At 43.2% G+C, this 17,817-nt stretch overlaps 1 protein-coding gene across 6 annotated transcripts in view; it reads right to left on the reverse strand.

Annotated features, from left to right (window-relative positions):
* Nucleotides 1-17,817, reverse strand: part of RIPOR2 (RHO family interacting cell polarization regulator 2) — a 237,940-nt gene that overhangs the window by 123,724 nt on the left and 96,399 nt on the right. For all 6 annotated transcript variants that reach the window (XM_068236991.1, XM_068236989.1, XM_068236990.1 and 3 more), the window contains exons 3-5: nt 13,859-14,014; nt 11,456-11,534; nt 11,205-11,228 (exon numbers count right to left, since the gene is read on the reverse strand). In XM_068236991.1, coding sequence (XP_068093092.1) covers nt 11,205-11,228; nt 11,456-11,534; nt 13,859-14,014 — 259 coding nt within the window. The remainder of the gene's footprint in view (nt 1-11,204; nt 11,229-11,455; nt 11,535-13,858; nt 14,015-17,817) is intronic.

The following is a 17,817-nucleotide window of genomic DNA, read 5'->3' on the forward strand; positions in this document are numbered from 1 at the left end:
GCCCAGCGCCTCTTCCCTACATTCAAAATGGGCCCAGCTTGTAGCTTGCTCACTTATGCTACGTACACACTTGCAATAACGATAGTTTACAAGGAACGATCGTTACCAGACGAACAATATTGGAACGATTGGAATGCAACGATGGGATGCAGCGATAAGAGGGAAATGTTGCATACATATTTATATAAATTAAAAAGGAAAAAAAAACACAAACATGGGGTTACAGTAGATACAAATATATGATAGTTAACTTGCAAACTAAGTTTATTTGAAATTTGCAATGTAACAATCTTTATAGGAAGTACGGAAGCTGGCCAAAATCCAACGCATGCGCATTGGCCTTTGTAACAATCATGCTAGGCAGAGAACTGTACACTCTAGTTTTGTAACGTTTGTCATTCAAAATGATCAGTCCTGTTGGATTTTCTCATCGTGCCAATATAGTTCGTTCGTCATTGTACTTAACGATCGTTTGGTAAAGTTCTTTACCCGATTGAAACAGCAGCTTAACGATTGGTCTGCTGACAAGTGACCATAGTCGCAAGTATGTACGTACCATTAGTCAAGCTGACAAAGATATGCTTCTCATTCATCCCTACCCCATTAACAGGAGTACATGTAGACACGCTAAACTGCCTTTGTCTCAACTGCCCTTCAAAGGCCCCTTCCAGACAGGTGGTTGAACTGCGCGTTTGCGAGCAGTTCAGCCTCCCGTCTGCTGCCCCCAAAGTGAAAATCGGGTGCAATTTAACTGTAGCTGGATTGCAACTGTTGTAATACTACACGTGTCAAGCATTGACACACGGTGGCATTACTGGGCGACCGGGGAACTCCACATGACAAGTCTGAGCGTGGCTGCAGCAGCGCTCAGATCTCATTCCTTGGGAAGGCCAGTCTGTACACGCCGCTACTGGGGGCTAACAAGCACCCGGCTGGTGCAGGAGAGCAGCTGACAGGTGGTGACTTCACCGCTTTTCAGCTGCCCGTGTGAAAGGGCCCTAACGCTGCCACTAGTTTCACCAAATCAAGGGCCTGGCACAGATGTCATCTGTCAGTCTCAGCCATTCATTCGGCTTATTGACAGCAAAGGATAAGAGCTCATTTGGGCTCTGCAGTACAGCAGGTTTCTCTGCTGTTCAGCTATTTGCAGCCAAGCCTGCATTGATTTAAATGAGTTAAATCTCTCTCCCCCCCCCCCCCCCCCCCAACACCCTCTCATAGGCTGCATTTCCACTTGTTCGGTGCGAATCGCCGCGGTAAAAATTTGCATGCGGATGCGAATTTCGCATGCAGGTCTATGCGAATTTACTTGCGAATTTGCATGGATGACGATGTATGCGAATTTAACCATGGCAGTGCTGGTGTGCTTTTCCATTGTTTCTATACGAATTTGCATGAAAATTCACATACCCAAACCTCATGCGAATTTCCAATTAAATACATTGTATGCGATTCGCATAGCGGTATGCGAATTCTGATGGCTCTGCCATCTGAATTTTTTCTGCACAGAAAAACGCAAAGGAATCCTGACAAGTGGAAACAGTTCCATTCACTTGTATTGCTATGCGAATTTGCATGCCAAAAACGCATGCGAATTTTGCGACAGTGGAAATGAGCCCTCACTGCTGAACGCAAGGCTAGGGCCTCTTTAGCCTCTGTCTCAGCCTGGCCATGTAGCTGGTTTGCCATTAAGGTGATTTCCCTGAACTTCCTGTGTTCAGTAACTGTCAATAGAACATTTCTAAAGGATTTTTCTAAATGGGACGCAGCCTGATAGGGAAACCTGACAAACTTCCAAACTTCCACACTAAACAAAAAAAGTGTGCTGTCAGCTTGGCTTTACAATAATGAGTTCGCTTCTCTGCAGCTCGTTATTAGCTGTGTACTCCACTTCCACATTTATTACTTTACAGAAGTATAAATAGTGTTCTCCTGCTGAGAAACTTACATGCATATATAGAACATGTATACAAATGACTGAAAGCACAATACTATTTTAAAATTACACTCTATATATTCTTATTTTGATGCTAGCTCTTTTGGAGATCTGCATACTATGGTTATAACATTTTAGGCAATGTTTACTGCATGAATTGTTCAGAAAAATGGGGTATCCTGACCATGGTGTATCCTGACACCACCCCTTCCCCCCTCCCCCCCCCCCGCCCAAATGAAGCTGGTGGAGTTTTGCAGCAACATGCGAGAAGTGACCTTTGACATCGGCTCTTCTCACTGGGCTGCGCATGTGTCCACCCAACCACCAGGAAGTTGTCGCTGTCAGAGTTTTAATTGATGGCCACACCCATTTTTTTCAACATGGTGCCCCTCTTCCCCCCCATAAACCTTTCGGCAGAGGCCTCTGTTCCTGACACACATGCATGGACGGCTAATAACTCTGGATGGCTTATGGAATAATGTCAAAATATATTAATGAACTAACTGAAGTTAAAGAGAATCTGTAACGTTAAAACGTCCCCTGGGGGGTACTCACCTCGGATGGGGGAAGCCTCAGGATCCTAATGAGGCTTCCCACGCCGTCTGCCGTCCCTCGGGGGTCTCGCTGTAGCCCTCCGTACAGCGGTGACGTAATATTTACCTTTGCAGGCTCCTGCGCAGGCGCTCTGGCTGCTTTCGCTCCGAAGGAGGCGGAAATACCCGATCTCAGTCGGGTCCGCTCTACTGCGCAGGCGCAAGTCTCCGGCGCCTGCGCAGTAGAGCGGACCCGACTGAGATCGGGTATTTCCGCCTCCTTCGGAGCGAAAGCAGCCACAGCGCCCCCGCTGGAGCCTGCAAAGGTAAATATTGAATTGAACAGTCGGCACAGTCGCCGGCTGTTCGGAGGGCTGCAGCGAGACCTCCGTGGGACAGAGGACGGCGTGGGAAGCCTCATTAGGATCCTGAGGCTTCCCCCACCCGAGGTGAGTACCCCCCAGGGGATCTTTTTGTCGTTACAGAGTCTCTTTAAAGTTACACATTCAAAATTCTGCCATGGTGGCCTATAGGCAAGAGATAGTGGACACTACAGAATCTCCTGCTGTAGAGAATATTTCCACACACCTAGCCGCAAGCTGCATTTTAAAAGAAAAAGGAAGGATTTGTTTCATCATCTTTGAAGAAGTGTGTGTCGCAAGTGTTTTTATAATGAACTGTTCTTACTGTTCTCGAAGACCAATTTCCACATAACACGTCTCTAACAATCTACTAACTCAGTGATTGCTATGATTCTTTGGTGGGTGGGGTGGCGTTTTAACCACTTCGCATCCAGACCTTGTTTTCCCCTTATTGACCAGAGCAGTTTTGACGATTTAGCTGTGTCCCTATTCAATCAGCAATAACTTTATCCCTGCTTATGACACCTAAATGATATATATCTTGTTTTTTTCACCACCAATTAGGCTTTTTTGAGGTTAGATTTGTTTTCAGTAATTACTTCATTTTCTATGCATTTTAAAGGGAAAAACAAGGGAAAAAAATGAAAAAACGCACTTTTGTCTCCAATTCCATCCCCTATAGTTTTAAAATAAACACTGGTACTGTGCATAAAACCCACATTTTATCTGCCTATGTTTCCTGGTTATCACGACATTTAAATTATGTCCCTAGTATAATGTATGCTGACATTATTTTCCTTGGAAATAAAGGTGTATTTTTTCCATTTTGTGTTTTTGGTTTTCTCATTGTACTCTTTCAGTAATTACAAGATCTTATTTGCAAATATCACAGTAACACACCCACATGACATAGATATTTAACAAGCTGAGTCTCTAAGGAAACTTTTTATGTATTCTGTTTTTAATTCTGTCTTTTTGGGTTTTTTTTTACAAGTGTTTCATTTTGGTGCAGAGTATAGGAAAATAACACTTTTATTACTTTTCATTCAGTTTGCTGCTAAAAAAAAATATGACAGAGGACTAAACTCACAAACCTCACAAATTCTATTCTCTCGCTTGTCATGTTTAAAATGATCCCCTATACACATAATCAGATAGCTTTTTGGGCACACAGCACACTGCTAACCACATGTAGCACCAATGGATTTTTCAAGGCTATTTTTTGAACCAAAAGTAATACAGTCATTCTTTCTTAGCAAAGCCCAGGAAGCGTCTGAGCAATCAAGAAAAGCCATAAATGTCACCATTCTGAAAACTAGAGACCCAGGCCTACTCAGATAGATAGATATATATATATATAGATATATATATATATATATATATATATATATATATATATATATATATATATATATATATATATATATATATATATATAGAGAGAGATATATATATATATATATATATATATATATATATATATATAGAGATATATATATATATATATATATATATATATATATATATATATATATATATATAGTAACATTTGGACTTATACGGTTTTGCTGAAATTGCACCATAACTTTGAAAATGTGTTTTTTTTACAGTTTTTTTTCATTTTGGCTCCCCCAAAAAATCATATGACAGACGCCTCAACTCCCAAACCCCACAAATTCTATTCTCTCACTTGTCACGGTTAAAATGATACCCTATACACATAATCAGATAGCTTTTTGGGCACACAGCACACTGTTAACCACATGTAGCACCAATGGATTTGTCAAGGCTATTTTTTGAACCAAAAGTAATACAGTCATTCTTTCTTAGCAAAGCCCATGGAGTTTCTGAACAATCAAGAAAAGCCATAAATGTCACCATTCTGAAAACCAGAGACCCCGGCCTACTCAGAAATATATATTTTGTAACATTTGGACTTACGTGGTTTTGCTGAAATTGCACCATAACTTTTAAAATGGTATTTTTGTACAATTTTTTACAATTTGTCACCAAAAATAATTCGCATGACATAGGCCTCAGCCCTAAAGCACCTCAAATTCTATTCCCTTGCTTGTTACGGTTAAAATGATATATCATATACATAATCTGATCTTTTTTTGGTACACAGCAGACTGTAAACCACAATTAGCACCAATGGCTTTTTCAAGGCCGTTTTTCTCAACAAAGTGACATTCTTTTTTTTTTTCAGCTTAGTACACACTTTCAATTATAATTGGCCAATCGCTGACCAATTTGACCACCTCTATGTAGTATGAGAGTCAACAAATATTGAATATTACGAGCAGATTGTGTAGGTAAACCCTCATACTACATAAAAGTAATAAAATTGGTCAGTGATTGGCCAATCATAACTGAAAGTGTGTTCCAGCAAAGCATACTGAGGTACATACTGGTACATGCATTGAATTTTGATTGGCTAATTTTAACAATTCTATATAGTGTGAGGGCTAACAGATTGTGAATACTATGAACAGATTGTACAGGCAAGCTCTCATACTACATGCGAGTACAGCAAAGTCTCTAAACAAAAACACAAACACAGTGGTACTCACCATTGTAGAAACTGTAGAATCCTGGAAGCTAGAGGTTGGTTAGCAGCCATTACAGAGGTCAGCTGATGTTTGGCAGCCATGCCAGGGGTCAGAGGGTGTTCAGCAGCCATACCAGGGGTCAAAAGCCAGAGAATCGTCCTCAGCCAGGCCAGGGGTCAAAAGCCAGAGAATCTTCGTCAGCCAGGCCAGGGGTCAAAAGCCAGAGAATCATCATCGGCCAGGCCAGGGATCAAGAGCCAGAGAATCATCATCGGCCAGGCCAGGGATCAAGAGCCAGAGAATCGTTGTCAGCCAGGCCAGGGGTCAAAAGCCAGAGAATCTTCATCAGCCAGTCCACAAATCAAAAGCCGGAGAGTCTTAGTCAGCCAGGCCAGGGGTCAGGAGCCAGAGAATCGTCATCAACCAGGCCAGGGGTCAGGAGCCAGAGAATCGTCGTCAGCCAGGCCAGGGGTCAGGAGCCAGAGAATCGTTGTCAACCAGGCCCGGGGTCAGGAGCCAGATTGTCAAAAGTATCAAGTTTGCACAGTTCATTTGAAAGATGAAAAATGAAATAATCTAATACTTATGGAGTGTGTGGTACACTTCAAAGCAGTCTTTAAGGCACAGGGCAGGTTTGGATGCACATTGTGGACAATAATATCTGGAATCTCTTCTCATGTGATGTTTGCTACAAATTTTACATCTTCTTTGAGGATACGGTTTGGATGGAGTAGGGGGGGATTGGCGCAGGAAAATGCTTGTCACGAAGTCGTGCAACGTCCTCACAATCTTGATCTGTGGTTTGGGCTTTATATCCAGATTCAAAAATCAGCGAAGTTATTATTTGTTCTTGGAACTTAAGATAGGAGTCCCCATGGCCTGATTTTTTGAAGATAACATAGGAATTATACATGGCCATTTGCAGGAGGTAAATTCCTACTTTTTTGTACCAGGCCCTGGTCTTTCTTAGGATCAAATATGGTGCCATCATTTGGTCTGAAAAGTCAACAGCACCCATGTATTGACTGTATTCTGCGATGGCCACTGGCTTTTGGATTTGCTGTCTTCGACTTTGACATGTCATGGTAGCCTCCGTGTGGATGGTCGATAGCATCAGGACATCCCTTTTGTCCTTGTATTTTAAAGAGAGAAGCTCATTGCTTCGGAGACTGCAGGATTCCCCCCTTTTTAATTTTTTGTTTAGGACCTGTGATGGCAGACCTTTTCGATTTAGCCTCACAGTGCCACAGGCCATAGTCTGTGCTGTATAAAGAAACTTAAAAAGTGGAACACCACTGTAAAAATTGTCCACATACAGGTGGTACCCTTTATGTAAAAGGGGATTAACCAGGTCCACAACTATTTTTCCGCTAGTACCCATGTCTGGCGGGCACCCAGCAGGCTCCAACGAGCTATCTTTTCCCTCATATACCCGAAAGGAATAAGTGTATCCAGTGCCACTTTCACATAATTTGTACAGTTTAACCCCGTACCTGGCCCGCTTACTGGGAATATACTGCTTCATGGCGAGCCTGCCGTGAAAGGGCACAAGGGACTCATCCACTACAATTTCTCGGCCGGGCATATAAACTTCAGGAAATTTTTGGTTGAGGTGGTTCAGAAGAGGTCTTAGTTTGAAAAGACGATCAAAGGATGGGTCACTGCGCTTAACGGCGTTTGCATTATTATTGAAATGCAGAAACCTCATCAGCTGTTCATAACGACCTCGGGTCATTGTTGCCTGATAGATGGGCATAGAGTGAATCGATTCTTTACACCAGTACAGCCGTAGTTGTGGTTTGTGTGTTTGGCCCATATTGAAAGTGAGTCCGAGGAAAACTTTAAGCTCGGGTACTGTTGTTGGTTTCCATTTAAATGTGTAGTAAGCAGTGGGGTTAGCAGCTGAAAATTGTTCCGCATAAATATTAGTCTGGTCAACAATATCTTGCAAGAAGGATTCTGTTAAAAACAGTTGAAAATAGTCTAGTGGTGTTATATCTGAGGTGTCCACTAATATCCCACTTGCTGCAGTGAATGGGGGAATACTGGGTTCTTTCATGTTTGCCGGAAACCAGAGAAGGTGAGTATTGTCACGTGGCACATCATCTCCCTCAGGTACCCTTGGCTGTGTGGTCTGCCTTACTGCCCCTGGACCATCTTCATTATCGCCACTGGTTCCAGCCAAACTGCCCGCTTTCCTCCTTTCTATTAGATTTGATGGCCCTTCATCCCCAGAGTCGCTGCTGATGGCAGGAACAGCGATCGCAGACTGCACCCCTCTCACAACTTTCTTAGCCGGTGGCCCTACGTATTCAGAACTGGAGTCACTGCCTGTTAGCGACTCATTGTCAGGGAGCCAGTCAGTGCCTGATTCCTCTCCACTTTCCTCTTCACTTGTACTGCTGGTTTGGAGAATGACCAGTGCCTCCTCTACTGTATAGTGTCTCTTCGCCATTTTTAGTGGTAGGCAGGAAAGTACAAAAAGGGGTTTTTTTTTGTTTGTTTTTTTTTTGGGGGGGGGGGGTGTCAATTTAAAAAAATGTGGAGGAAAAGATGACTGACTCTGGGAGTTATGGGGTTAATTGGTATAGGGTATGGAAACTGGTATTTATAAAAAGAATGTACCTAAATCTCTGCAAATACACTGCAGCAGCTCTCCTGTCACCTCAGTCACATCAGAAGACAGAATGACAGGCTTCTGAGGTAACTGAGCACTTGAAGATACTTTGTAAATATTTTTGTTACTTTTATAAGAATGATTACTGCCATTGGCTGCAGCAGCAATCAATCTTATAAGAGGCAATCTGATTGGCAATTCATACTTGGGACAGTAGGTGGGGCTGCATCACACAGAATGATCACTGTGATTGGTCACAACAGTGATCATTCAAATCTACTATGATTTGATTGGTTCTGGGAAGAAATTCTCCCAGTAACCAATTCAAGGGGAGGCCTGGAGGAGAAGCACTTGTGCACAACACAGGAGCCAGGATCAGATGGGGCAGATCACAGGAGCCAGGATCAGATGGGGCAGATCAGCAGGTACAGGGGCATGATCGATCACTGCAGCAGTGATCGATCAAACTTTATTGCATGGGGACACTCCAGAGTGACAGGCAAGCATGGGCGCGCATGGGCGCGCGCGTGCACGCGCCTAAGCGCGCCTGCTCAAGCCAGGCAATGTTTACTTTTCTGCAGATTTGATCGATCACTGCTTTTGGCTGTAGCAGTGATCGATCACCAAGGGGGGGCAAGTTTGAATACAGGGAACAATGTTCCCATACCAGTGGCAGCGTGCACGCGCGGGGGCGCGCCCGATCGCTCGCAGCAGTCTATTTTTATTATGATTGATCACTGCTTCTGGCTGCAGCGGTGATCAATCATGAAGGGGGGCACTCTGAATGGTCTTGGGAGCTTCAGTTCCCAACAACCATTCATGCTAGATACATAGGGATGTGGGGAAATACTTTAGATCGTGCACAGCCTGTGCACAAGGCATGGTTTACATCCTAATGAATGAACACTGCTATTGGCTACAGCAGTGTTCATTCATTTCTCGGGAGTGCTCTAATTGGCTCAGGGAAAGCTTTTTCCCTTGGACCAATTAGTAATGAATAGTAAATGCAGGGGGGCGTGTACGGGGGCGTGCCTGATCACTCCCAGCAGCAGTTCAAAGTAGGAACGTTTATCTACGTGGCTGTGGCTTGGGGGAAGCCACAGCTGACGTAGATATACTGTAGTAAAGGGGAAAGTGGTTAAATTAAAAATCACAGCACCAAAATGTTGGCGGGAAGCATGGAATGGGTGTCTGCTGAGAGAACTATCTACTCCCAGGATGCACCGCAAGGCCCATCAGCCAATGAGAAAAGACCCCACCAGAGACAGATATTAAGAGGGGTGGACAGAGGGAGCGTTTTTCACTCTATCTTGCATTCTCTATGCAATAGCAGCATCTAGATATACAGGTAGGAAGATCAGTGTATGCTTCAGGGAGAGATAGTTAGATCTGTTTTACCAATTTACAACTGTTATTTATACGGCGTATAGTGTGCAGAACTATTATTTGTAGGACTCGTGTGCTGAAGTAGTTCGGTAGAAGTGTGTGTGGTTGCACTACTTACAGACTTGTTCGCCATCTAAACTATATTGCCAACTACTGAGAACAGCTATAGACTAGGATTTGTTCAGTGCAGATTTACATAGATAAGAAATAACCCCCACGTTCCGTAATCCCATCCATCGTGGAACGGTCAGTTTCTTCACTGCTGCCCCAATGCTGCTGCATTTTTTTGTCTGGATCTGTTCTGCTAGACAGGTCCGGAAAATTAGGGCCTGCAGCAATTTTTAGGTCCGTGGATCGGAACGTATCCGTACTAACGGACACATGTGAATGGATCCATATGTTAACTTTGGATCCATACATATCCGTTCCGTTTGTACAGTATACATTCCGGTTCCAATCCGCAGAAAAATGCTAATGTGAACCGGGCCTTAACCTCCTTAGCTTGTCCATTACTGCCGGAGGGTGCCACTCAGGCCCTGCTGGGCCGATTTGCGGCAAATATAAAAGGTGCACACGCAGCCGGCACTTTGCCAGCCGCGTGTGCTACCTAATCGCCGCCGCAGCAGCGGCGAAAGAGGGTCCCCCCAGCCGCCCGAGCCCTGCGCAGCCGGACCAGTCAGTTCCGGCCAGCGCTAAGGGCTGGATCGGAGGCGGCTGACGCTGTCCATGACGTCACTCCGCTCGTGCCATGGCGACGAGAAAAGCAACACAAGGAGGGCCGCTCATCGCGGCCCTTCTTATTACTTCGGATTGCCGGAGGTGATCAGAAGTACGCGGCAGGAGCGCCCTCTTATAAAAAAAAAAAAAAAAAACTCCCGCAGCCGCCCTGGCGATCTTAATAGAACGACAGGGTGGTTAAGAGTCTGTACAATGACAGGATGCATTAAAAGAGGGCTAATATGCAAGCAGATAGCTTTCCAAGGTTTGATGCTAGTCCATATTAGGATGACAGTAAAAAATCTCAAGTCCTACCCCATAACTGACAGGGTCACATGCATGTGCTTTTGCTAGTAAGCCAGCCCATCAGTCTGAGGCCCCCTGCACACTGAAAACCCAATTTGCAATTCTGATTTTCCCTGGATGCTATTAAAACAAAAAGAAAAAATGCAGTATGCACTACCGATTAAAAATTCGGAATTGCATGTTAAAATCAATTAAAAAACGCAAATCGGAATCGCATGTAGTGTGCAAGAGGCCTGAAAAGGAATCAAGAGTTTATCCTTATAAACAAAACAGTTATCTGGTAATAAGATGGTAAATATCAATTCAAAAATTACTAAAGGAGTGGATTCAGAAAAATCCTGCTTAAATGACAATTATAGTTTGTGAAGCAGACTGTTTAGGGTCATATGTTATATTATGTACTAAAGCAGACCCATTTCAAAACGTACATTTAAAAGCAGCGCAAGTTAAATTGGGTAGGAGATGTTGCCGATAGTATTGGTATCGTTACCACTGCTCTACTATCACCTATGGCCGATAGAAGAATATCAGTAATATTACTGATAGTCTACTATTGCCTTATCTTCTCCCATCTTCACACTAACCTCTACTTCATCTATGTGTAGCACTAACTTACCCTTACCTATGCCTAGCAACAACACGGCTGCTAACTGGATTCACAGCTGTTACCCAGAGTTCAGCTACTCTCCCACCCTGGAACGTACAAGGGGGAGTTCTTTAACTGGAATTAAACAGTTAGCATTAATTTTAATAGTATAAAATTTGTTTTAGTTTATTAAGTCAACAGAAGCTTACCTTGTCCAGATCATAAAGAACACCCTGTTTAGAGAAAAAGAAAAAAAAGTAAATAATTGCTTCAAATTACAATCAAGTGCAAACAAATGCCAAGGAATTTTCGGCAGGGGGTAGTAGCCAGTCAACATCTACGGTAATTATAAAACGCTGGCTTGTAAACACAAGTGTTAATGATGGCGAGAGTCGTTTACAACGTTTAGTACAAGACCCACACAGTGATGATTACTCACACTCCAGTTATGGCAACTTACTAGTCTTGAATTTCTCTTCATGTCTTTGAGCTGGGCAGTCAGCTTGTCTAGTTCAGTCTGATGAACTTCCAGATACTCACTATCAAGAGAAATTAAACACCACTAAGCAGAGGTGAAAACAATATATAATGCAAAAGCAAAATATCTCATTAGGGACTATAATGGCAGCGTAATTTGTCAATACGTAATAGAAATAGGAGCCAACCCTCTCCTGCAAAGCATTCACTGCTATAATTTCATCAGAACCTGGCAGGACAATTTTATCAAATAGGCATATGAAGCGGGTGTGTGTTCCACCAGTAATATATAGAGTAATAATATCTACTAAAATTTGCTAGTGCTTCTCACAAAGGAGCCAACCCATGCTTTACTTGCAATACTTCTGCAGTGTAAGAGTTAATCGTTATGGAAGAATGCGATTCTATATGCACTATGAATGAACTTCGTCAGTTACAGCGATCTACAAGCAGGTTCCTGCAGGACCCCATTTCTAAAAACAAACATGAAAAAGCAGTGGTGCTACCTAGTGCCAAGGGTCCTGAATTGATAGCCTGGTTCGGCTGCTGCACTCACTTGCTTTTGATTAATTTGTATTTGCATAGCATTTAAAGTGTGCCTAAATAGCAGTTAAAGCAGATCCGAGATGAAAAACTAACTGTAACAAGTAACTTGTCTATACATCTTATCTAAAGTTTAGATAGTTTACACAGCATACCTAGCTGCAAACAGCTTCAAAAGTTTATGATTATTTATTCCTGTGATACGAGGGCAGCCATGTTCTGTTTGTCACATTGGCCTGAGGGCTGGAGATGCTATCAGCTTGTCTGTGTGTAAATTCAGTCCCCACTCCTCCTCCCTCCTCCCCTCTGCCTCTGAAATCAATGGCTAGTAACCTCCTCCTCCTTCTGCCCAGACTGAGTTCCCATAAGCCCTTGCTACAGTGCCAAGGCACAAAAGGAGCTGTGGGTGAGGCTCGTTTAGTTTATAGGGAATTAGAGTATTACAACAAAACAAAAAAAGTATTTGACTTGAGGAATGCCCTATAAACTATATGAAAGGAACACAACTATGCAATGTGTAAAAGTTTATTTCAGATCCACTTTGTTTGTTCAAGGCCCCCAATTAAGTTTAGTATAATCAACAATGGGCTTCAAATGCTAATACTATACAGATGTTTAGAGAGTACATCACAATCTATTGGTGCCCATGCATGGTACAATAAAAAAGTTTGATTTTCCTGTTCTTTCGACCAAAACAATCGAATCTAATGAAAGTCAAAAAGAATCTTTTTTCGATCAAGAAAAACGAACGATTATCCAGTTTATTTGATAAAACTGAACAAACATGTTGGAAAAATCTTTATATTCGCTCTAACGGAATTATTAAACAAAATTATCTAATCGAAAAAAATGAAAAATTGTACCATGTATGGGCACCATAAGCTTTTCCAGAGCAAACTCCATAACATGACACTCAAAATTCAAACAGTTTATTTCAGATGCACCCAAAGTGCTCCAGAAGGTCCTGTTGGACTCAAAATAAAACATTTACATGTACACATGCCCTAACTTTTTCGTTAAGGCGTTGTCACACTGGCAGTTGGAATAAGGATACTTCTCATGACACCTTGCTTATCCTGGAAATTACTAGCAAGGATTGTCTGCATTTCATCTCTTTGCTTACAAATGTACAAGATTGCTCATGCTGAATGGGGTCCCAAATTGCAAGTGGTGCTTCACCTCAGCTGGTTTGAGTACTTGCAATCCATTAGATTGTTTTTTTATGATAAATTTGGAGCCTCTGCACATCTGTTGTGTGGCGAATATAACCCAAGAGGCTTACCAATCCATCTCTCACATGTTAAGTTAACCACAGTAAAAGGTTTGTGAACAGTACAGGAGATCTTTAGGGCCCGTTCACACTGCACGCGTTTCCAGCCGCGTTTTGGAAACGCGTGCAGGTGGCCAAAACGCACGACATCAGACATTGCATAGAGTGCAATGTCTGATGTTCACACTGCATGCGTTCCGGACCTGTGCGGTCCGGGGACGCATGCTGCACGCAGATTTTGCAAAAACGCGTGGCTGTCCCATTCACTTTCAGTGATGGGGTCAGCCACGCAACGCACACAAACGCGGATGGCCATGCGTTCGTACGCGTTGCGGTCCGCACGCGTTTCCGCACGCATGGCCATCCGCATTTCTGATCTGAACGGGCCCTTACTATTTTGAGCTGTGGTATGACTTGGGATTGCCCACTGAAACAGAGTCGGTACTACACTCCCAACACGTTGCACACTTTTGTTATAAGCCAGAGCATGTATATGAATACTGTGTAGCCAGTCTATTATAACTTGGTTACAGAAGAATAAGTACCGTATATTGTTAAAGGGTCACCACTTACTCTAGGCCATTTTTTAAGGCTGCATATATTTCTTCTACCCTTTCTGGCTGTGGTTCTTTGGAATTACTGCTACTTTTATGGCCCATGTTGTGCATCTTCTTTTGTTTTGCTTGAGGCTTCTTCGGGGCAGAGGAGTTCCCAAGGAAAGAACTACATCTGTAGAAAGAAGTAAAAAAAAAAAAAAATCTAGTTAGTTAATGTGCTCCTCACTACACACAATTTATAATAGTTGCTGAACATATCCAATCAGTAACAAGTATCAATACAATGCTGTTTCCAGTTAATGTAATGTTAACAGAAGCTACACAGCTTCAAAAAGGACAAGTCTGTTTGAAACCGCGTCTGTCGCTGCTTATGGCTATCTTAACTTTCATACTAATAAAAGAGCTTTAATACATGATGTGGTGCTGCGGACTGCTCCTTTGAATGCTACTGACCCCGGAGGATCACAAGATCTACTCTGCTTAGCACATGTCCTCTCCCCATTGGGTGCTGGTCTACTTGGCTTGTAATTTTATGCAACATGCAAGTTGCACTCAAATCCATCTACACAATAGTTTTGGGTTTAGTATGGTTTTCAAGCTGTAGGAACCTCCACTGCAAGCAGATGCCCATCACAATGCTAGGACAATATTATTAGAAATGCACAACTGAAGAGTCATCCTCACTTTAGGTGGGACAAAACAAAGCTTCAGATTTCTCTGCAGAACTACTTTACGTCTTTGTATAACACCATGGAATATTTTGGCACTTTATAAATCAATAATATGAGAATCTGATTGTCTAATGTGTGCTTGGTGGAAGATTCCAGATGAAGTGTTGTGAAATAGTGTTCTTATGGACTTGTGAAGCTTCCAGTGAAAGAGAACACCAACATTGTCCTAACAGAATGCTGTTGGTGTGGCCATTTTTAACCTCCCTAGCATCATGATTATTTCCAGATTCAAGGTCTAGAAGCCGTGCAATTTTTTCACAAGGTTTACCACAAAGAGAACTGCAGCAGCTCCTGCATATAACTCGCTCAGGATTATTGCTAAGGAGGTTATGGGCCTTGTAGGTACTGTGATGCTGGATAATTTGTGAAGATGGTATACAACATATTAGTAAGCATAAATCAAAGGTCATATTTAGGCCTCATTTCTATGGACTGTTAATAGGCAGTGGAATGCTTCTCAAACTCTCACAACTTCTCACTGCTGCCTGGTAACTGCTTGTTGCTTAGTACAAAGCATAAGGGAGCCTTAGGTATATACAAAATGGTAGCAAAATTTTATTCCTATTACTTGCGTACAAAACACCCCAAAAGACACCCAATAAAAAATCCCACCCCTAAAACCACCGTAACCAACTGAATGCTTGGTCTGTGACCTGTAGAAGATAATTGCAGTCCTGGAGTGCACTCCTATTTGAACCAGCGCTGTTATTTTTAAATCTTCAGGCCCATTCAGAGATCACAGCATATATGACAGCCAAGATAGTGTGGAGATGGTATCTTCATCCTCAACCCGTATAGTTTCAAAGCATACCTCTAAACATTGTAGTTTTTACATGCGCATTACAGCCACGACTTGTGTCTAACCTCTCCAACCCTGTGTGGCAGCAGTAGCTTCAGGTAATAACTTTATAGCCTCCAACTCACGTGACCTTGCACGGAACAGTGCTCTTTCACCCCTCCAAGGTGGTCAGGAGACCCGCAGTTGACAGCAGTTTTGCCGGCGGGGATGAGCTGCGAAATGGCGTGCTGTACGCTTGGCCGGGAGCAGAGCGAGAGGAAGCGCATGGAGGTACGGGGAGGACGCAGCACCGCCCACCTAGTTGGCGTCACAGGCGCACGTGACGCGTTTCATTCTATCGGATTTCATCAGACGTGTAACCCAGGTTACTCAAGCCTCCTATTTATGCTGGAAGCAAGCGGGTATAATATGTAAACGTATGCAAAACGCATATTAAAAGCAGAGTGTCTGGGTAAGTTCAAATGTTCATGCGGACCAGAGGTGGTGCATTTATTGTGAGTTTACAGAAAAGCCTTAATATTCATGTCACGATTGAGTCCCTGCGGGTACAGACTTCCGCATTCATATATCCAGAACGATTCTTTCCTTAATAGTTGGTTATCATAGTCGCCTCTTCTTGGGCTGATATTCAGTTTGAAAATCCCCATTACTTTCAAATCTTTAGTTTCAGAGTTATGTACAGTTTTGAAATGTAATGCCAACGGGTTTAGTTTTTTTCTCTCAATTGTTGTGCTTCTAATATTTGACAGATGTTCGCCAATTCTGGCACTAAGAGATCTATGGGTTTTCCCAATGTAAATGAGGTCACATGGGCATCTAATTTGATATATTACTCTTTCAGTAGAACAGTTAATGAAATCATTCACATGAAAAGATCTGGAGCGGTCAAAATTGTAAAACACATCTGTTCTATCCACGTGTCTACACATGTCACAACCACCACATCGATACATTCCCTTTCGGGCTTTCTCCTTTTTGGCACTATTAAGGAAAGAATCGTTCTGGATATATGAATGCGGAAGTCTGTACCCGCAGGGACTCAATCGTGACATGAATATTAAGGCTTTTCTGTAAACTCACAATAAATGCACCACCTCTGGTCCGCATGAACATTTGAACTTACCCAGACACTCTGCTTTTAATATGCGTTTTGCATACGTTTACATATTATACCCGCTTGCTTCCAGCATAAATAGGAGGCTTGAGTAACCTGGGTTACACGTCTGATGAAATCCGATAGGATGAAACGCGTCACGTGCGCCTGTGACGCCAACTAGGTGGGCTGTGCCGCGTCCTCCCCGTACCTCCATGCACTTCCTCTCGCTCTGCTCCCGGCCAAGCGTACAGCACGCCATTTCGCAGCTCATCCCCGCCGGCAAAACGGCTGTCAACTGCAGGTCTCCAGACCATCTTGGAGGGGTGAAAGAGCACTGTTCCGTGCAAGGTCACGTGAGTTGGAGGCTATAAAGTTATTACCTGAAGCTACTGCTGCCACACAGGGTTGGAGAGGTTAGACACAAGTCGTGGCTGTAATGCGCATGTAAAAACTACAATGTTTAGAGGTATGCTTTGAAACTATACGGGTTGAGGATGAAGATACCCTCTCCACACTATCTTGGCTGTCATATATGCTGTGATCTCTGAATGGGCCTGAAGATTTAAAAATAACAGCGCTGGTTCAAATAGGAGTGCACTCCAGGACTGCAATTATGTTCTACAGGTCACAGACCAAGCATTCAGTTGGTTACGGTGGTTTTAGGGGTGGGATTTTTTATTGGGTGTCTTTTGGGGTGTTTTGTACGCAAGTAATAGGAATAAAATTTTGCTACCATTTTGTATATACCTAAGGCTCCCTTATGCTTTGTACTAATTGATTATTCTCATATAGGGTGAGACGAGGTTATTTTACAGGTGATATCCCGTAGTCTTGTCCTGTGTTTCCAACTGCTTGTTGCTGCCTGGTAACTGCTCACTGCTGCTTGTTAACTGCCCTCTCTCGGCCCCGCTCTGTGAAGGAAGGCCGAGAGGGGCGGAGAGAGGCGGAGATCCGCAGCGATTGACATCAGTAGAGGCAGAGCTACAGCAGAAAGCTCTGCCTCTTTCAGGAAGCGCTGCCTGGATTGCCCCCTGGGAATTTGTGGGGTCTAAAGCCCTCGTTTTGACTCAGGGATGCGGCGGTTTACATCTACTGAGAGTAGTGAAGCGAACTACCCGGTAAAAATAGCAATTTTTGTTCGCTACAGGCTCTCTTTAACATCGCATTAAACCACAACATCCCACTGTGAATATGCCCTCAATAAATACCAACATGTAGACCAGGAGTAGGGAACCTATGGCTCGGGAGCCAGATGTGGCTCTTTTGATGGCTACATCTGGCTCACATACAAATCAGTAGGGGCTTATTCACTAAGCTACACTGCTCAAGTAGTGCAGCTTAGTGTGGCA

The sequence above is a fragment of the Hyperolius riggenbachi genome, chromosome 5 (genome assembly GCF_040937935.1).
Source record: "Hyperolius riggenbachi isolate aHypRig1 chromosome 5, aHypRig1.pri, whole genome shotgun sequence".
In the NCBI taxonomy this organism is placed as follows: domain Eukaryota; kingdom Metazoa; phylum Chordata; class Amphibia; order Anura; family Hyperoliidae; genus Hyperolius; species Hyperolius riggenbachi.